Below are 20,742 nucleotides of genomic sequence, written 5' to 3' on the forward strand. Positions count from 1 at the left end.
CGCTAACTGTTGTTAGCACATGAAGAGCTTCAGGATTAAACTGTGGGACATTAATGATGATTTTGTGTCTGTCTGCCTCTCTAGTGTATTTTGGTCCAGAGTACTTCCTGGTATGTCTCCTGTGATAATGGCTCTTTTGTTGTTGCTGATAAGCTCTGCAGAGCCTGGATCATTGTTCTCCATTAATTACTCTGTACCCTTGCCAGCTGACGGTGGTCACCTACAGACGAGCAGATATCGAGTGATGCGTCCAAATTCTGTCACGTCTTCATACTGTTGAAGCTCTTATAGTTGATATTTCATATTTAAAGGTATATTGTGACTCAACTGGTCATGAAAACAAACACACCAACACTGAGTCCAACTTTTCCATTACACTTTAGTGAAATCACACAAATATACAAACTCAGCAGAAGGCAATGGCAATGGTATAAAAACTGACACAGGCTATTACATGAAGAAGATTCATCATCATCATCATCATTACATTTTAACTCAGCAAAAATAAAAACAAGGCAATGGCAAATGGTATCAAAAAATGGGCCCTGACTACATCCTGGAAAGCACTGCATCAAGGCGACGTGTGTTTCTGCATTCGCAGTGAAAAGAAGTTTTCCAGGCAGAGTGAATGAGCGGCGGCGCTGTGCTGCAGCGGGAGGCGGATCACGAGGCTTCATTAGTGGCGTGATGAGATCTGAGCGCTGTGATGTCATCACATACACGTCATGTGATGAATCAGGCGAGGCGTCTGGTGAGCAGCGTTCTGACGAGAGCGACGAGCCGCTGAAGATTCAAAACAGTTTTTAAACGAGCGGATGAAAAAAGGAGGTGAAGATTCCTGCAGTAACGTGACGAGTACGTCTCGTCAGGAGAACTCGGGTTCCCAATATCTGAAGTTCTGAACTGAGCAGGATCCTAATTATTCATCCTGGATCATTCTGAGCAGAAACATCGTATAAAGAAATCTTTTTAACGTCTCTGACGATGTTGAGAAGTGAAAAATGTTCCACTGGAGAGCCAGAATCAAGGTTCTGAGGACGTCACTTGGACTTTACTAATGAACGCTGAAGCTCTCCGGAGGACTTCTGTCTGTCTCTCCTCACAATAAACCTTGGATCCGATCAGTACCACCTGTCCTCAGATCTCTCGGGTCGGAACATTTGATTATTCGAACTTTAATTTAAACATGTCGGGTGCAGGCGGGTTTCTCTGGGATCAGTTCTCTACACGACATCTGTCCGTGACATCACAGCGACTCATCGTATCGTGTTTAGAAAAGCGTCATGAAGCCTCGCGACCCGACACCTGAAGCGCCGCCTGAATGAACAATCCCATCCTGAACTAAGACACAAGATCCAGTGTGAGCGGTGCTTCTCGACTGGTGGCTGTGGACCCGGACGAGGCCCAAGCAGGAAACAACTGGGCGAGCCGCGGGAGTTCTTGTTGTTCTTCATGTTTAAAATCCAAGACTTTGTTCAGGAAAGTGCGTTTGGATAAAGTTGATTTGAAGGTCCTGATCCGACAGCAGCCGAGAAGCACCGGCTCAGAATAATAATTATTATAATCGTAGTAATAATAATCATATTATGGTACAATAAAGACATCGACCCCCCGTCACGCTCAGCAGGGGGTCCAGTGATTTGCTGTTGCTATGGTACAATGAGGCCCGCTGGGATTGGCTGTCGGCTCGACTCGTCTGTCAGTCAGCCAACCGTCTGTTGGGAGTCTGCAGGGGTGGGAGGGGCTTAGTGTGGGAGGGCGGGCAGTCAGCTCTGATTGGTTTCCTCTGGGAGATCAGGGCAACTCGAACTAGCGGCGCTGCTGTGACCCAATTCTACTGAGACTCCCGCTGATCATCAACAGAATCTGAACACAAATCTCCAGCGAGCGGCGCCGGACCACACAAAGTCAAGTTTATTTCCAATGTGACATTTAAAGACCACGTGAGGCCGCTGGATCAATGATCCTGACATCAGCTCAACACGGTCTTTCTTTCAGTACAGTTGAAGTGTTTGATGGATCAGCGCCGTTTGGCCCCGCCCCCCAGCTCCTGGAACCATCGTCTGGATTATTAAGAGTCAGAAGATTTGAACGACTCCTCGACTGTTCACGAGTCTGATGGATGATTTATAATCAATCGAATCGATCGATCTGTCAGCCTCAGATGCACAAACGAGGACAGGATGGGAAACGACCGACCAGAACACAGCTTCTGATTGATCGACAGATTTGATGTGGATTCAACTGAAAAGTTTCGTCTGAATATAAAATTAAATCTTTTTAATTTCATCTGATTAAAACGAATCAGTGTCGCACAGTCGGCGGTCGTTTCTCAGCCTGAACATGGAAGTGTGTGTGTGTGTGTGTGTGTGTGTGTGTGTGTGTGTGTGTGTGTGTGTGTGTGTCTTTAACGCTGTACAAACCGATAAAAACGTATTCGTCCTCCCACAATAAATAAAACTCATCAGAAAAAATAAATTAAAAGAAAGAAAACAATAAAGTAATCAATAAATATCTCACCGCTGAAGGAGGTTAAAAACTCTGTGTGTGTGTGTGTGTGTGTGTGTGTGTGTGTGTGTGTGTGTGTGTGTGTGTGTGTGCGCGTCACACTGAAACAAACACACACACGAGCCGGTCGCTGCAACAGTGGAAATCATCCGAATGTTAATTTTTTAGACGGTTTGTCCTCTGTGTCCTGTTCAGCTCCTCTCTCTGACTCCCTGTCAGTCCAGATTCTGGAGATCCAGGACGGATCCAGAGATGAAGACTCCTCCCTGCTGCCCCCGGCGGCTCAGAGCGGTTTGTCAGACGCTCATGACGATGTGACTCCTGACGACCGGAGCTCAACTTTCTCTTGATGCATCAGTTTGGAAAAGATCCAACAGAAACTTTATAAATCGATTAATTAAATAAAGTTCCTGATTCTTAAACGTCGTCTGAACACGAGCACCGACCCGATCAAAGAAAGTCGTCTCGTGTTGAAATCCTCCGAACTAAACTTCTGTTTCCTGAAACTCCACCGAGTGAAAATTCAACATAATTGTTGTTGTCACGATTAAAGAAACCAGCTCTGACTTTCATTTAAAGGAAAAACTAAAGTGAACTCAAAGTTACCAACTACAATTCACTCAAATACAATCTGAGGTCTTTTTCCTCAGCAGTTCTGTTTTCTGATGCTTCTAACTGTCACTCCGCTACATGTAACCGATTACTTTAGCTGCTAGCTCGGACGTTACGTCAGAGCTGCTGAACTGAACTATTAAATTAATTCCTTTAAATCAGTGGTGTCAAACTGATCCAGTAAAGGGCCACGTGGCTGCAGGTTTTCATTCCAACCAAGCAAGAACACACCTGATCCAAATCAGGTGTGTTCTTGACACCACTGCTTTAAATCAATCGATCGCAGAAAACAATAATCAGAATAAAGCTGAATATGGATCCTGAACATCAGTGTGACTCTTTGTTTCAGGGGAGGTTAACATCAGAATGACTTTGCTAACTTATTAATAAATACAGACGTTTGATGGCATATTAAGCTAACGTTGGTAGCATGCTAGCTGTGTAACTGGCGACACAGCTGTCGGCTTCACGTGAACGTAGCAGCGGAGATATTAGCTTCTCTCTCGTGTTCGCGTTGCATCTGTAAAGAAATGGTTGAGTTCAACACTCTGGGAGAAAAAAACTGTGGAAACGAGGCGTTCGGGTTTGGATCTGATAGAAACTAGTCACGATTTGTCCATCGGAGGTTTTAATCACTTTGAACAACGAACGCTGTCAGTTTTCTTCTTGAGGACCGGCTCAGTGTTTGACGCTCATGGTGACGATACAGGAAGTCACAGAATCAAGAACAATGACATGAAGAAAACCTCCAGACGTCATCAACATGATTCCAGCCTGCTTCTGTGTCCTACTGGTGGACAGGTGTGCTCACGGCCTCACCTGCACCTGAGCGTCCTGATGTTTCAGTCAAATTAAACTAACAACATGATCACAGTGTTTTTTGTTTTAACCTCATTCTTGAAAACAATGACTTGTATTTTTTCACTTCTGCTTAAAATGATTGGTTTCCTTCTTCCAGGCCCGAGATCAGCAGTCCTGGATCAGAACTGAACCTCCTCCTCTTCCTCCTCCTCCTCCTCCTCCTCCTCTTCCTCCTCCTCCTCCTCCTCTTCCTCCTCCTCCTCCTCCTCTCTCTGCACTGGGAGTGTTTCCTCCTCTCACAGACCTTTTCTTCCCTCAGCTGGTTTGATGGATGACGTTGCCTCCGTCTTTTTCTCCCTGATCAGTATTCTCCGTCTCGCCTGCTCTCAGTATTCAAGCAGTCTCCTTCATCCCTCCTCCTCCTCCTCCTCCTCCACATTCTGACCTCCTCTTTCATCCTGATCCTCATGTCGTCTACTGTAACATTTATTTATCCTCTCTGCATTTAAAGAACATCAGGTTTCCTCTTCTTCATCTGTTTGCACGGTGGACCCTCCTCGTTCCTCTTCCTCCTCCTCAGCATGCAGTGAGTGTTTCCTCCTCTACACTGTCTATGCATCATTCCTTCCTTGCCTTTACACTCTCCTCTAGAGATTCGCTCACGTCTCCTCCTCCTCCTCCTCCTCCTCCTCCTCCTCCTCGCTGACAGAAACTCCTCCCATCTTATCTCACTAACAAAAAAGGTAAATTCTGGTCAAAATGGCGATGAGGACACAATTAAAGCGGATGCATTTAATTTTAACTCGATTTATGTTTTTATCGCTGACTTTGAGTTTAAAGGACAATCAAAGATCTGATCGGAGGTCTGATCAGATCTTTGATCGGAGATGTGACGAGTGCCGGAGATTCCGATCGGCCGATTTACACGGTGCCAACGTAAAGAAAAAGATTTTTAATTGAGCTGCAGATACGATCAGTGATTTAACGGCTGAGTTTCCACTGCAGCAGCGCGCGCGCACACACACACACACACACACACACACACACACACACACACACACACACACACACACACGTTGGATGAACAGTGGTATGTGTATGGTAGTGGCTTCCCTCCCTGTTCTATAATTATTAAAAGGCAGTCTTTAATCAGGACCCTTCCCCCTCTCCCTCCTCCCCCTCCTCTTCCTCCCCCTCCCCCTCCTCTTCCTCCCCCTCCCCCTCCTCTTCCTCCCCCTCCTCCTCCCCCTCCTCCTCCTCTTCCTCCCCCTCCTCCTCCTCCTCTTGGGTCCTTTTGGCCCCAGTTTCTCAAACGACAGTGAAACAACAGCAAGAAAATAAAAAGGTGCTTCGTAGCTTTATGGCATCACAGAGAGCCAAAAGAGAGACGCTTCAGCTGTGGCAGAACATTTTCACAGCGGGCTGATGGACCTGAAGGTGTTTGAAACATGTTAACTGAAGATGGTTCTGGTCCACGTTTCATCATACAGGAGGAAACAGTATGAATGAAGAAGTTCTGGAGGTTAAACTATTAATGATTGAATTTTAAACAAAGTTCTGTGTTTAATGATTTTAAATGTCTTTGTGTTGAATTGGGGCAGTATGTAAGAATCCAAACATCTCCGCTAACTGATGCTAACTGTAGCTGCCGTCGCCTCAGTTAGCTGTGCAGCTAGCAGTTGTATTGTTAGCATGCTAACAACAAACGTCTCTGCAACACAGACGTCTGATGAAACATCCAAACTGACATTTCTACATGTTTTCTTGGGATTTTAATTTTTTAACCTTTTAAACTAAAACTCTGACATCTTGACCTTTACTGTCTGCACAGAACCGACTTCAGAACAACACGACCCAACTGTGCAGAGGGAAAATGTTCTACCACAGGAAACAGGAGGCTGTTGGGGGCTGCAGCTCTGCCTCCATCCAGGATCTACCATCGTTCATGCAGAGGCTCAGAGCGTTTCACACCGGCTTCAGTTGTTTGAATTTGTTGACCAGCACCAACAGAGTTGGTGTTCATGTCTGAAGACCATCCGGGTGGAGGTCCAACTCCTCCGTCTGCACCTGAGCTCTGGAGACAGACTGATATATTTGGATCTTAAGACTGAGCCGGTGTGAAAGCTTCTTCATTCTCCTTCAGGAGGCACAACAAGAGCTCATCAAGATAAAAACTCCATCTGAAGCTACACATGCAACATTTTACCCCCTGCTAACACCACCCAAACCTCCGGGCCGCCCTCCGTCTCACACACGTCCTCTGGTTCTGTTCAAACATCCAGTTTGGCAAAAAAGTGCCAAAACGTCCAGTTTGTTTTTCAACTTGCGGCACACGGAGCTGAGGTTCAGTCCAGTTCAGCTCCTGCAGGTTCAAAGCAGAACAGATTTGTTCAGTCCGGTTAAATCCGGTCAGACACGGTTTACTCTGGTCCGGTCCGGTGGTGTGAGGACGGGGTCGGTTTGGTTGGTTCCGTCGCCCCGTCTCTTGGCTCTCTCTCTCCGTCTCCTCACACTGATGTAGCATAATGTTCAGCTTTATACAAGTTCAGCTCCTTAAAATCCAAACTGTCAAATCCACAAAGTTCTTATAACATGTTAACATCTCAATATTTCTTTTTTTTCCTTCTTTTTGTTTTATTTTTTAACTTTTATACTTTATCATCATCATTATTATTATTATTATCTTTCTTTTTTGTTGTTTACAATTATGGCCACAAGTCTGATAAGTTCTTGAGTCCGGTCCGGTCACAACTCAATTCCAGGTTGTTTTTGATCCGGGTTTGGTCCAAGTCCGGTCCAGTTCTGACGTGATCCGGTCCGGTCTTTACATGGCACTGGGCTTGCAGCTCTGCACAGTATTTCCCCCTGGGCACGGTTAGCATGGCGCTGTAAAGCATGGCTGTATGTGGGCGTATGTGCAAGGTCTGACAATAAAGCGATCTGCACCAACCAGTTCAAAGTTTACCAATTGGTGCTGAATCCAGAACTCCATTTTCCGATCGTTCTGGTCCTGAAAAATGCCGGTCAGTCCAATTTCTGAAGCTCTTCACTTCCTGAAAAAGGAGCGAGTCAACCTGCTTCTGTACAGACGTCGCCTGTGTGCCTGTGCTGGAATGTATTAAAAACTTAATTCTGGATTCATTTCTGTTTGACGATTCTGGCGAATTCCACAGTCTTGATTGGTCGGGCAGTACATTACTAAAGAGTCTTCCTGGCCAATAAGATGGCCAGAGGCCAGCATGACTGACCAATGACGGAGCAGGGTTGGGGGGGAGGAGGAGAATAGAAAGTTGAGAGAAGAAGAAATGAGGAAGGACAGAAAGGAGAAGACAGAGCAGGAGATGGAATGGGAGAAACAAAGTAGGAGGTGAAAGTCTGAGGATGGAGGGAAAGGAGAGGATGGTGGCAGGAGACGGGTTAATGGACACAGGTTCTGGTCGGTCAGTAGGCATCAGGCTCAGTGTGCTGTGGTACAGAGTGATTGTCCAGAGAAAACATTGAGTGGTTATTTAAAACAGCAACTTTGAATCTTCTTGATCCTGCCGAGGCTCGAACAGTCTGAGGTCAAGTCAAATTCCACGTCTTCCGTCACGAAGCACCGACTTCAGGGAAAAGTCAAGTCATCAGTTTTTGCGACATCAGTTTTTTTGTTTTCGTCTCCTTCGTTAAAGCTTGAAACAACCTCCTGAATCCTTTGCACACTTGTTCAGGATTGGCTTTGACGCTTCCTTCCTTAAAGCTTGACCTGAACTTCTTACAGTGAATCCTTCGGTACAAGGCGAAGGACTCGAGGCGAGGCCCCAGATAACGACATCAGCAAACAGGCTTCCGAGGTTGTTGAGCCTCGACGTGACCTTTTGATATTCAGCCTGGATTCATCCTGACAACATGAGGCTCTAACCTGACCCTCTGACCATCAGCCTCGTTTCTTGATCCTTCAGACCAGAACGAGTCTGCAGCTTTGGAACTTGACTTGACCTTTTGCTCTTCAACGCAGCATCTTCACAGCTCCAAACCAGCTGTGAGTCCTGAAGTCAGGTCGATCGATCCACATCCATTGTTTGGTGAAACCTGACTAAGTCTTCAGCCTCGTCTCCACAGCCACGCTCCCTCGTTTTGATCCCTGCTTGAACCTGCAGTGAGTTTAAATCCAAATCCAAACCGACAGATTCATCAAGAAGGTTCCATTTTCCCCCGAAAACGACTCCAAACTGAAGTCGAGTTGTAAATGTATCCAAATCGGTTTGGAAACTGATTTTCTGCCCCAAATCCCACCAAACGGAGGTAGTCGGGGTCCCAGCCAGTCAGTCATTCAGTCCTCAAATCAATCAATCGATCAACTGACGCATAAATTGGTGATGGATTGATTGTTAACGGCCGGAGCTGTGGCTGTCGGTTCGGTCCAACACTGAGAAGTTCAGCTGACTGTTCAAACAGTTCAGAAAAACAAAATGCCCTCACGTCCCCCTCCCCCATCCTTCCTCCCCATCCCCCATCCATCCATCCATCCATCCATCAGTCCATCGGTCCATCAGTCCAGCTCGTCCTTCGCCTCCTCTCAGCTGCTTCCAGACATCAGGTTGATGGCTTGCTCCAGTTTGTGCCTCAGTTTGTGTTTGCGACAGTACCCATCTCGATCCAACGCCGTCAGGATCTGCAGAGACAGAGGACGGAAATCATATCAGCCTTACACAAGTATGACATCATTTAAACAATTCATCGAGGTCACTGATGGATGAGACACATTGTTTCTTCCAGAGCCGATGATGGATGTAGTTAACGAGTGAGACACCAGATGGACACGGAGGTCAGTTAGTGTTTACTTTTTAATAGCTTGTGCTTCAGTTTCTCTTTCAAACTGCTTGAACAGAGTCGGATGGAAAAGTTTCACGGGCGTCGTCTTTAACTTCAACGCTCGACACAATGTCGCGTCTGACAAGGGGTGAAAATGACCAAATCCACCTGGGAGTTGTGGACGAGACCCCGCCCCCCTCACCTCTTCCTTGTACTTGTTGATGTAGAAGTAGAGCTCACTGAGCGCGCTCAGCGTGTTGAATTCGTTGCCGTGGAGACGGGACTGTTCCACCAGGTAGGCGTCCATGTCCTGATCGCTGATGCTTGGCATCTTGGAGATATCCCTGTAGTACCTGCAGGACATTATTGTTATTATTGATTAATCTGTTGGTTATTTTATCATTTTATAAAATGTCACAAATGTTAAAAATGTTTTGATCAGTGTTTCGTCCTAAACCGTCTCGTTTTGTCAAAGATGTTCAGTTTACTGTCGCAGACGAGGAAACAAAGCAGAAAATATTCACATTTAACAAACTGACATCAGAAAACACTGACACCCAAAGTAGTTGCCGATTAATCTATTGGTTGACAACTAAGTGATTAATTGTTGCAGCTCTACTAGTTACTACTCAACGCTGTTGTTGTTTTGTTGTAGTTGTTGTTGTGTTTTGTGGTATTTAAACTAGTTAGCATGTTTGCTACCTCTCCACCCAACTCTTGTAGTTGGGGATGTCTTTAGCATAGAGCAGCTTGTTGGACGGAGAGTCTTTGCCCAGCCGGTGTTCGGACGTCGAGCAGGAGTCCATGAAGGTCTGAGCGACGACGGACAGACAAGCGTCGGTGATGCTGCTCTTGTGGATGTCGAACACAAACTGAGGATTCTTTATGACGTTCACCCAGAACCTGAGAGGAAGGCTGCAGACACACAGAGAACAAGTGTCACCGTCAAACTGTTTCCTGCCTGCTGTCATGATGAAGTCTGGATGTCTCTCTCACCAGTTGCTCTTCCAGGTGTGTCGGACATCCGGGTCGCTGATCTGCCGTTTGTCAGCCTGCTCGTCCAGGAAGTCGAACATGTATTTGATAGCCAATGGGAGAGCAGAGCCTCGGTGGGCGGTGCTAAACACCGTCTCAAACAGGTCGTCCACAAACTTCTGCAGCGTCCCCTGGTGGAGGGAAGACCAAAGCATGTGATCAGAACGTTAAGCAGCTTCTTACAGATGCCACCATCCTTCAGTCCAACTCTCTGGTCGGGACTTTAATCCCTCAACAAGCTCAGGACGGCTTGTCACGACATTTGTTTAAGATGAATTGTGATAACTTTGGCTTATGTAACTGTGAAATCGCTCTTGCTCTCTCTTATTTTGAAAGTTAACAGTAGACAGACAACAGGAAATGAAGGTGTGAGAGAGAGAGCTGTGTGTGTGTGTGTGTGTGTTACCTTGGTAGCCAGCAGTCTGGTCAGGTAGATCTCAGAAACCATCTTGCTGCCTCGGTCTCCTTCTCTCTGATCACTGTGCTCGTGATTCTTCACCAGGTGCCACAGTTTAGTTCCTGAGAGCAGAAGACACACAGACAATAAAGTACACACAGTACACTGTATACTACACACAACTACTCACAAATATTACAACTACTTTACTACAACTACCTGTCTCCTGGTCCGGGGTGATCATCGGAGCTCTGGATCGTAGACTGTCTGGACTGCTGGACGTTCGAAGTAACGACTCTGAAGACACACAGAGAGCCATCAGTAAGATTTACTGTGTGTGTGTGTGTGTGTGTGTGTGTGTGTGTGTGTCGTACCATATCTGCTCAGTGATCTGGTGAATGTGAAGGAGTTGGCGATGTTGTAGGCAGAAACCTGCTTCTGGACCAGCGCCACCAGGGAGCCGTCAGTTACCTAGCAACAAAGAGCAACACATCCGTCAATCAGCCAACTAATTATCCATTCAGTCGATTCTTATCAGGTCCACACGTGTCACAGCCGGGCCTGATAAAGAACCAGGACTCCGTCAGGGAGCTCGGACTGATGCTGACGCTGCAGGATCTCACAGCATCGTCACGTTGAGCTTTAGTCTGGAGTCTGACATCAGGAGGACGAGCGACTGCAGCCACATGCAGACGCAGCGTTCAGAGTTGTTGTTCGGCCCGAGACAGAAATAGTTTCATCAGCAGTGGAGAAGCACAGAGCTGATTCTGGATCAAGACCGCAGCCCACGATGTCCTTCAACCCTCTGACCCTCTTAACATCATCGATGCTCTGCACTCACACCCTGATGTCCACACGTCAATGTGAAGATGAAAATCTGATCAGCATCTTGTCAGATGTTTACACACTGACGACAGAAGGATTTACATGTTTTTACAGTGAGACGACATCCTGGGTCCACTTTGTTTCAGAGGGTTCAGAGTCTGCTGTGCACCGACGTGCTCCTGCAGCTCAGCTACAGATGAACCTGTGGACTCACCGAGCTGAGCCACAATATCACTTCATGTTTGGTATTAACTACAAGATTTACTGCCAGTAGGTTTCTTTTCTGTTTGTTAGTTGGTCTCATAGACTAGAAGACATTTGCTGTCCAGCCGGATCAGAAACATGTCCACAGATCAGAAACATGTCCACAGAGCAGAAACATGTCCACAGAGCAGAAACATGTCCACAGAGCAGAAACATGTCCACAGAGCAGAAACATGTCCACAGAGACGAAACATGTCCACAGAGACGAAACATGTCCACAGAGACGAAACATGTCCACAGAGACGAAACATGTCCACAGAGACGAAACATGTCCACAGAGCAGAAACATGTCCACAGATCAGAAACATGTCCACAGAGCAGAAACATGTCCACAGATCAGAAACAGGAACATATCTAACAGAGACACATCAGTGAAACAGAGATCATCAGACTCAGAGTTCTGCTGACACTTCAGCTGGTTCACTACAGTAATTACATTTGTGACAAACGAGCTGAACATTAATCTGCACTGTGTTTATATTTACTGTGTGTATTTCTATATTGTGCACTTACTAAAGACAGATTTTCATTTTCATTAAAGTTTTTGAATCTTTGAATCCTGAATCCCAAACCTGGACCTGGACCTGGACCTGGACCTGGACCGCAGTCTGGACTTTAGAAATACTGATGTCATTCTTCAAGCTGTGTGTGTGTGTGTGTGTGTGTGTGTGTACCTGGTAGTGTGCCAGTGTGTTCAGTCTCTTCCAGTCGCTCTCGATCTTGGTGGTCACGTCTTCGTCCTGCAGGATGATCCGGGTCAGTCGGCCCTGACGCCACTCTGACAACACAAACACAATCAGGCGCTCAGCGTGTTTCTCTGATGTCATCACGGCTTCTGATGAAGAAGAACTGATGACATCATCAGCCTCAGCTGCACTCTGTGTTTGCTGAGAATAAGCTAATGTTAGCATGCTAACACGCTGAACTAAGATAACAAACAATACACCTGTAAAATCATCCAAGACTTATTAGATTTATTTATCAGATTGTCTGAAATGTGTCGAACATAAAAGAGGTGGACTGCAGTAAATCTGTCGACTCAGATGATCTGTTGTCAGCTTCCATCAGCTCATCAAGTCGCTCTGAATCTGATCGTATGATATCGTTCACTGTTGTCCTGGGAGAAGAACCTTTTTCTGGGTTTTCACCACCAGAACTGAACGATCGTAGTTGTTGGAGACTGTTTACGGGACGTTGTGACTTCAGGGTTTCTGGTGGAGCGAATGCTGACAGAAGAACTCCTGAAGATGTTTGAGCTCCTGCAGGACGCCACAGTTCATCTGACGGCGTCTCCAGAACTGTTTCCGGTGTTTCTGTCTCCAGGCAGCAGGTGAGGACTGAACACCTGCAGCTCTGACAGGACAGATGCTGTAGCCGCTCACACTGCCCACGTCTTCATCTACAGAGTCGTGTGTGATGTGGACACTCACCGAGGTCCATGTCGTCGGCCTGAGGTCTCTGAGAGAACGGGATCCCTTTATAGACGGCGTCCAGCAGCTTGTCTTTGACCTGAGTCACCGTGTCGCAGTTCAGCACCTTCACCGGCACCTCCGTCCCTGCCTCGCCCTCCGGAGGGATACACATCAGAGTCTGAGAGAGAGAGAGAGACAGAGAGAGAGTCATCTCACTGTGTGTGTGTGTGTGTGTGTGTGTGAGTGTGTGTGTGTGTGTGAGAGTGTGTTACCAGCTGTTTGTAGTCGATCTGCTGTCTGATGAGTTTGTCTTCGCTCAGAGAGTAGCGAGCTTCTCCAGTGATGGCGTCGATCGGTCCTTTCTCCATCTGCTGCTTTATGGCACAGTACAGCATGAAGAGAGGCTCACCTGCACACTCCTGACAGACACACAGACAGGTAGAGACAGACAGACAGACAGACAGGTAGAGACAGACAGACAGGTAGAGACAGACAGACAGACAGACAGGTAGAGACAGACAGACAGACAGACAGACAGGTAGAGACAGACAGACAGACAGACAGGTAGAGACAGACAGACAGGTAGAGACAGACAGACAGACAGACAGACAGGTCAGATGTGATTCCTTCATTAACACAGTTTAATCCTGAAAACTCCTCAGCAGCAGGATTTAACCAATCCCCTTCATTTCCCATGAATAAAACAATGGCAGCCCTGATCTGATTGGTCACAGTCAGACTGACGAGGACGAGCTTAATGAGGTCAATTAGGGAGACAAAGAAGGAGGGAAGGAAGGAAGGAAGGAAGGAAGGAGGGAAGGATGATGAGGTTACCTTGAGGAATCGATGCAGTAGGAAGGTGAACCAGTTCGTTAGCATCTTCTCAGCAACGGACTCAGTCCTGAACACACACACACACACACACACACACACACACACACACACACACACACACACACACACACACACAGGGGTTAAAGGTCAGAGGCCAGGTGTTTGTCCTGGTCCAGGTCTCTATCTGTGGGCGTACTGACCTCCTCAGCAGCAGCTTGGGATGGTTTCTGTTCTCCAGGTTCTTCTCGATCAGGTCGGCCAGCAGCTGTTTCAGCACCACGGTGGCGTACTCCATCCGACCCTGAACACACAGGTGTGAAAGGAACCATGTTTACCTGCTGTGAGCCAGCTGATAACACCTGCACACATGTGAAACACTGACAGCAGGTCAGAGAGTCAAAACTCTTGTTGTTCAGATGAACCGTTGACCTCAGACTGAAGAAATCTCATCCATGTGACCTCAGAGCTGTGTCCTAACAGGTACAGATGTATTGATCAGCTGTGTGATGTCACGTACCTGCAGCGCCGCCATCAGCAGCGAGGCGACGTTCCCGCGGTCCCTCATGGAGAACGACCTCTGAGCCTCCAGCGTGTGGATGAAGGTGAGCAGGAACATCTTGTTGTTCAGTAACTGACTGAAGAGACGCAGAGCTTTCTCCACGTTAGCTGGAGACTGCACACACACACACGCACACACACACACACACACACACACACACACACACACACACACACACACACACACACACACACACACACACACACACACACAGTCAGGGCTGTATCGACTCAGTTTCACCGTCACAGTGAGAAATAAAGCTCTCGGCCGTGTTTCGTGTCCGGGCGCCTCAGAGGAGCTCTGGACTTGTTCCTTCACTGTTTTGATCTGAAAGCTTCGTTATTTCATTCACAGGTTGTTTTTACAGTGAATCATGAATGAAGTAGCAGCGGGTGACAGGTGAAAAGGTTCCAGCCCGGTCGGGTCTGAGCTGAACGCAGCTGTGTCTGACATGTTCTCACAGCTCTGCCTATCTGATGCAACATGAACTCTTCCAGAGAGGTGATTGTGAAGCGGGACAACATGAAATGATGGACTGGATTAAGAAGACAGAGGAAACTCTGGAGCTCAGACGGCTCCGCTGAGAGCAGAGCTGCAGACAAAGAAACTTTTTCTGCCGTCTCGCTGCCAATTCATGAAATCCTTCAACCCAGAGACTGATCTACTTCCACACCTAGTTATTAGGATCTGAGAAAATCTAATTCAGAGAACAGAGGCTCAGCGGCGCCCAGCTTCCTGCTGGGTTCACTTATTTAAAGCTGCGTGGAGGCCCAGACGCCGGAGAGACGGCGGAGGCTGGTTCTGTTCTGCTGCAGTCTTTTAAAAGCAGCTCAGACTATTTCTGGAGGGTTCCTGGTGTTTGTTCTGCCGATGACGAGGTGAGACGTGTGTGTGATGTACGTACGTCGAGCTCTTTGAGGACCGGGTGCTCTTCGATCCCGGGGAACATGACTCTCATGGTGTAGGTCCGATACTCCAGGAAGGGAATCTTCACCCCGTCCATGTCGTTGGTCAGCTCCTGGATGTCCGTCTGCAGCTCTGCGAAGGCTGAAGAGAGTGAGGACGTTAAAAACACACAGACTCTGAGTCACTCATGTCTGTCAGGACAGAGCTGGAGACGTGAGGGGGTTAGCCTAGCTTAGCCTAGCTTAGCCTAGCTTAGCATTAAAGGCTGGAAGTAGAAGGAAAAATCAACCAACCCCTCTGAAACTCAACCATCAACCAGACCTCAACTATCTTCATTTATCTGTGTTGGATCAGCCAATCAGCTTGCAGGCCCACACACTGTCTACGATTACCCATAACACCCCTCTCTGTGTGACGCCAACATGGATGAAATATAAGATTAATCATCAGCTTCGTCTCACCTCAGCTCGTTAAGATGTGATAAAGATCTCACTGAATCCACAGCTGGCCTCGTCAATACCTTAAACTGAACTCTGATCTTCGGGATAAAATACTGACAGCTGACTGAGTCCTGACCCGACTGAGTCCTGACCCGACTGAGTCCTGACCCGACTGAGTCCTGACCCGACTGAGTCCTGAGGAAGCTAATAGGAACAGCAGCTATTTCAATCTGGGAAACTGAGATTACTGATGCTAGCTTAATGCTAACACCATTTTGATCTGATGAAGTTCAGGATGTTCTGCGACTGAGACGTGGTTCTGAGAGAACAGACGGGTCAGGGTTCAGGGTCTTTGTCAGGGACGTACCCTCCTTGCACTCCAGCGCCACCCGGCTCTCCAGGTTGTCCATCTGCAGCTGGAGGCGTTTCAGCGTGCGGTCGGCGTCGCGGGTCTTCCTCTTGTAGGCGATGAGCACGGCGATGATCGCTATGAGCAGCACGCCGCCGCCCGCTCCGATACCGATGATGGCGGGCAGGGTCAGGGCGCTGTCGGAGTAGATGTGGAGCGTTCCGGGGGAGTACTCCAGACCCCCGACCAGGATCTGCAGAGACAGACAACATCATGGTGTCACTATGTTCTGGACTTCAGTGTGAAATCTCCTCCACGACTCAGACAGAGAACAGTTTCAAACATCTTGTAGTAAAACTTAAATTAAGACTCATCATGACACACACACACACACACACACACACACACACACACGTTTATGTTTATTAATAATAGTTAATGTTTTATTCAAGCTTTTAAACATCAACTGTAAAACAGATGAAAGCTCGAATGAATGATCTGATGAATAAGTGATGAAGATGAGCCGATGATGATGATGAAACATCCTGTATTGATTACTGACCGATAGCTTTAATAATGTATCAATAGACTGTCTGGTAGAAACATTAGATTCACTTTGAACGTGTGTGTGTGTGTGTGTGTGTGTGTGTGTCACCCTCTGATCTGTGACATCAGACCAATTACCCATAACTCCCTGCGGCTGCACTTAATGACTTTCACCTTTACAAAGACCCCTCTCCTCTCTCCTCCCCTCCTCTCCTCTCTCCTCCCCTCCTCTCCTCTCCTCCCCTCCTCTCCTCCGCTCCTCTCCTCTCCTCCTCTCCTCTCCTCTCTCCTCCCCTCCTCTCCTCTCGTCTCCTCTCTCCTCCCCTCCTCTCCTCTGTCCTCCTCCTCTCCTCTCCTCTCTCCTCCGCTCCTCTCCTCCTCTCCTCCTCCCCCTCTCTCTCCCCCCTCTCCTCCTCTCTCTCTCCTCCTCCTCCCTCCTCTCCTCTCCCCCCTCCTCTCCTCTCCTCTCTCCTCCTCCTCTCCTCCCTCTCTCCTCCTCCTCTCCTCCCTCTCCTCTCCTCTCCTCTCTCCTCCCTCCTCCCTCTCTCCCTCCTCCTCCTCCTCCTCTCTCCTCCCCTCCCTCCTTCCCTCCCCTCCCCTCCTCTCCTCTCGTCTCCTCTCTCCTCCTCTCTCCTCCTCTCTCCTCCCCTCCTCTCCTCTCGTCTCCTCTCTCCTCCCCTCCTCTCCTCTGTCCTCCTCCTCTCCTCTCCTCTCTCCTCCGCTCCTCTCCTCTCCTCCCCTCCTCTCCTCTCTCCTCCCCTCCTCTCTCCTCCCCCTCCCCCTCCCTCTCTCCTCCCCTCCTCTCCTCTCTCCTCTCCTCTCCTCTCTCCTCCTCTTCTCTCCTCTCCTCCTCTCCTCTCTCCTCCCCTCCTCTCCTCTCTCCTCTCTCCTCCCCCCTCCCCTCCTCTCCTCCTCTTCTCTCTCCTCTCTTCCCTCTTTCAGTTATTGGTGACAGTGGTAAGAAAGTGGGCGGGGCTAAGACCCTGTCACTCACCAGGACTCGCTGTTCTCCGGTGAGATCTGGCGAATCACAGAGCAGCTGGTTCTCTGACACGGTCAGCAGGCAGGGAGCCTCTCCGATCAGAACCGTGTAGTTCAGACGGTTGTTGCCCGGCGCCGGAGGGATCAGGTTCTTACCCTGAAACCAGACGCAGTACAAATACTCACATCGTGTATTTCAGGTAATAATACAATGTAAACATACTCTGTTACAAGTTCAGTCCTGCTGAGCACCACGACTGAAAGTGCTCTTTATGCCAGCACAGTCCTTGTTACTTCACCTCTCTTCTTCTCTACTTCCTGTCTCTGTATCTCACCTTGAGGATGATGGGTGATCCTGGTTTGACCTCCAGGATCCCAGAGTTCCCCAGGGGGTCAAAGGTCGGGTTGGGGTAGTGAGTGAAGGGGGTGGAGTTCAGGACCAACAGAGAGGAGACCTGGACCGAACCAGAACATTTATATCATATCAATATAACAAGAACATAAACATACTTCTGAATCTACCGACTGAACCAGGGCAGGACTGAATACTACAACTAATACTGCAGAGACCCGATCACACCTGGTGCCACATCTGTCAGCACTCGGTCCAAACAGACTCCATGTTTCTACTCAAAGACAGAAAGAAGTTCATGTAGAACATTTGCTGAATGAACACGAAGGTCCAAATAATGCAGAATGAGTCAGAGACAGAGTTTCACAGAGTTTATAAAGTGTCTCCAACTCAACAACTCACTAAACTGACACATTTGTTAAGGGAGTCTGGTGCTGATGTCACTGGTTCAGTGGTGGATCAGTTCAAACAGCTGCAGTGTGTGTGTGTGAGTGTGTGTTACCTGGTCAAAGATGAAGCCGAACTCGTCGGGTCGCAGCGCCCCCTCTGGTGGGTTCGGCTTACCATAAACCAAACCTGGAGCCAAACACGTCATTGTGCTGTCGTTGACCACGGTACAGAACTACAGAGAGAGAAATGGGTCAGACTCCCCGGGTCTCAGCAGCAGGAACATTTGTGCATTCATTTTAACCCTGGGTTTATCTTAATGTTGCTTTAACTGACCAGAGATCAGTTTGAAACATCTTTTATCTGAACATTTAAACACTCTTTCACGGAATGTAAGGTTTGTAAATCCAGACATTAAGCGGAAAAGTTCTGAGTTCTGGCAGGAAGTGATCCGACACAGATCTGCAGAGTTTGTTCTCACATTGTTGGTCTCCACTCCTCCGTACTTGGCTCTGACTTTGGGCTCCTGGATGGTCAACAGGTTGGTTCCTGTCACTGTTATCACTGTGCTGCCACTGCGCACGCACACACACACACACACACACACACACACACACACACACACACAGGTTACAGATCAATACCCTGACTGATTGTCACAGTAGCTCTGAGGAGGCTGTGGCTCTGGAGGACTCACTTGAGGATGGTCCAGTTGGGCTCGATGCTGGTGATGGTCGGGTCCTCGGTGTAGATGTATTTGGTGTCCGAGCTCGTCACCTCGGCCTTGTCGATCATCAGACGGATGGAGGCGGGGCCAGAGCCAGTCAGAGAGGCGGGAGTTATGCAGATGATTTCACGATTGGTCCGTCTGGTAGAGAAGGGGGGGGGGGGATCAGTGATTGGCTGCTCGTTTGTTCAGAGGTATTAATCAATTTTATCACAAGAATCAAAACTGATGATTTCAGGAGGAACTGACTTGACGAACAGACACTCCTCCTTATCAATATAGACGGTGACAGTGCTGCCGGCGTCCAGGTGTCGACCCGTCACCGTCAGTCTGGTTCCCCCAGAAACGGGTCCCTTCTCTGGGCGAACACGAGCGAAACTCGGGCTCTGGAGGAGGAAGAGGAAGAAGAGGAGGAGGAGGAGACACCTGTGAATATTGTTTGTCCTTGTTGCCTTGGCGATAATAAAGTTACAGCATGAACCTTTAAACCACTTCATGCTGCTGTGAGCTGAACACACTCACCACGAAGGAGTACGTCTGTGTGGAGAGGGTCCGATACTCGGCGCTGCAGACGCCGATGCAGAGCTCGACGGGACCGCCTGGAGAGTGAGGGAGGAGAGCCTCGGCCATGTCGCACACGATCCTGCACACACACACACACACACACACACACAGTCAGCACACACCACGGACATGTTGGGTCACAGGTTCTGACCGACTCGTGAACACGGACTGACCTCTCGGCGCTGATGTACTGCGAGGGGACGGGGTTGCAGCGGACTCCAGCCACCTGGACGTGAGCGATCTCCTTCACCTGCAGACCCAGGTTCTCCCCCTCGATGGTCACCCGGGTCCCGCCCTCCCTCGGCCCGGTCAGAGGGTCGATCTGCGGGGAGGGGGGAGTCTTATCATTATCACTGATCACTTATTGATGTTTGATTACACTGATCAGATCATCGTGCGCTGGACAGCTGTTTCAGATCTACAGCGGTGCTCTGGTCATTGACCCTCAGCGATGACGAGGTTGCGGGTTCGATTCCCTACCTTGGTGATCCGCGGGTGGCTGCAGCGCAGGTTGTGTCGGCCGTGGTGCATCCAGTTCTGGTCCGGTGAAGGACAGTGCTGCCGCAGGAGACACTTCCTGGTTTCGGCGCACCAGCCGCATTCAAAGGCTGCGGGAGCTTTGAGGCACTGACCACAGCTGGAGCGCTGAGCCTCGCACTTATACAGCAGCGCTGACGGACACAAGCAGGGACCGGGTCAGACACACAACAGAACCAGGCTAAACCCAGAGAGGTTTAATTGTTGCTGTTATATTGATCAAACATTCATAATAAATAAAGTAGAAAAAGGTTGTTTAGTGTCTTCTAGTTTCTCCTTTATCACCTGGATACAAATATTATCTAATCTCTGAGGAAACAGTGAACACATCAGCTGACGAGACAACACGCTGCTGCACTGTTCTGCTGTCTGTAGAAACGTGCTGTGGAAATAAAGTTCATGTATTAAACAACGAGTACTGATGAGTGTTGATACCTTTCATAGCTGCAGGCTTGTCAATGAAGAAATCTCCGTCCCAGACGATGGAGAAATCCACAGGCAGATCACCGGCCTCGTCTCCTTCGTACCAGTACTGCAGACACAGACACAGTCAGACGGCGTTTGTCTCTTCTTGTTTTCAGATTCTACATTATAGAAGCTGCACGTCTGCTGTGTTTCTGAGAACTGAGACGTGTTCCCGTCTCACAGATTCAGATCGAGGCTGTTTATTTGTTCTACACAGGTTATTTAGGCATTTTGTTACATGTAACTAAGATGTGATTTATAAGTAATTTATTACTATATGCAGACAGTAATACTGTGATGTGATATATTACTTTAAAATGAAGGGAACCAGTAACATGTAACATGCTGCGTGTTGGAACACTGATGATGTCAGCGGTCCTGATGCGAGCTGCACTGTGGAACAGGTTTTAGTGCTACGAGCTAACGCTAACACAGCTGCTACTTGTG

At 48.3% G+C, this 20,742-nt stretch overlaps 1 protein-coding gene across 2 annotated transcripts in view; it reads right to left on the reverse strand.

Annotated features, from left to right (window-relative positions):
* Positions 1-359: 359 nt before the first annotated feature.
* Positions 360-20,742, reverse strand: part of plxna3 (plexin A3) — a 93,861-nt gene continuing 73,478 nt past the window's right edge. For both annotated transcript variants that reach the window (XM_037104513.1, XM_037104514.1), the window contains 25 exons: positions 20,266-20,362; positions 19,774-19,964; positions 19,467-19,615; positions 19,252-19,372; positions 18,979-19,115; positions 18,700-18,870; positions 18,484-18,577; positions 18,118-18,237; positions 17,599-17,718; positions 17,277-17,420; positions 15,755-15,989; positions 14,946-15,088; positions 14,000-14,155; positions 13,683-13,783; positions 13,483-13,549; positions 12,921-13,067; positions 12,667-12,826; positions 11,911-12,014; positions 10,522-10,618; positions 10,367-10,444; positions 10,157-10,269; positions 9,712-9,881; positions 9,418-9,630; positions 8,918-9,068; positions 360-8,575 (listed from right to left, as the gene is read on the reverse strand). In XM_037104513.1, coding sequence (XP_036960408.1) covers positions 8,480-8,575; positions 8,918-9,068; positions 9,418-9,630; positions 9,712-9,881; positions 10,157-10,269; positions 10,367-10,444; positions 10,522-10,618; positions 11,911-12,014; positions 12,667-12,826; positions 12,921-13,067; positions 13,483-13,549; positions 13,683-13,783; positions 14,000-14,155; positions 14,946-15,088; positions 15,755-15,989; positions 17,277-17,420; positions 17,599-17,718; positions 18,118-18,237; positions 18,484-18,577; positions 18,700-18,870; positions 18,979-19,115; positions 19,252-19,372; positions 19,467-19,615; positions 19,774-19,964; positions 20,266-20,362 — 3,375 coding nt within the window. In that variant the 3' untranslated portion in view covers positions 360-8,479. The remainder of the gene's footprint in view (positions 8,576-8,917; positions 9,069-9,417; positions 9,631-9,711; positions 9,882-10,156; positions 10,270-10,366; positions 10,445-10,521; positions 10,619-11,910; positions 12,015-12,666; positions 12,827-12,920; positions 13,068-13,482; positions 13,550-13,682; positions 13,784-13,999; positions 14,156-14,945; positions 15,089-15,754; positions 15,990-17,276; positions 17,421-17,598; positions 17,719-18,117; positions 18,238-18,483; positions 18,578-18,699; positions 18,871-18,978; positions 19,116-19,251; positions 19,373-19,466; positions 19,616-19,773; positions 19,965-20,265; positions 20,363-20,742) is intronic.

This window comes from Acanthopagrus latus, chromosome 7 (assembly GCF_904848185.1).
Source record: "Acanthopagrus latus isolate v.2019 chromosome 7, fAcaLat1.1, whole genome shotgun sequence".
In the NCBI taxonomy this organism is placed as follows: Eukaryota; Metazoa; Chordata; class Actinopteri; order Spariformes; family Sparidae; genus Acanthopagrus; species Acanthopagrus latus.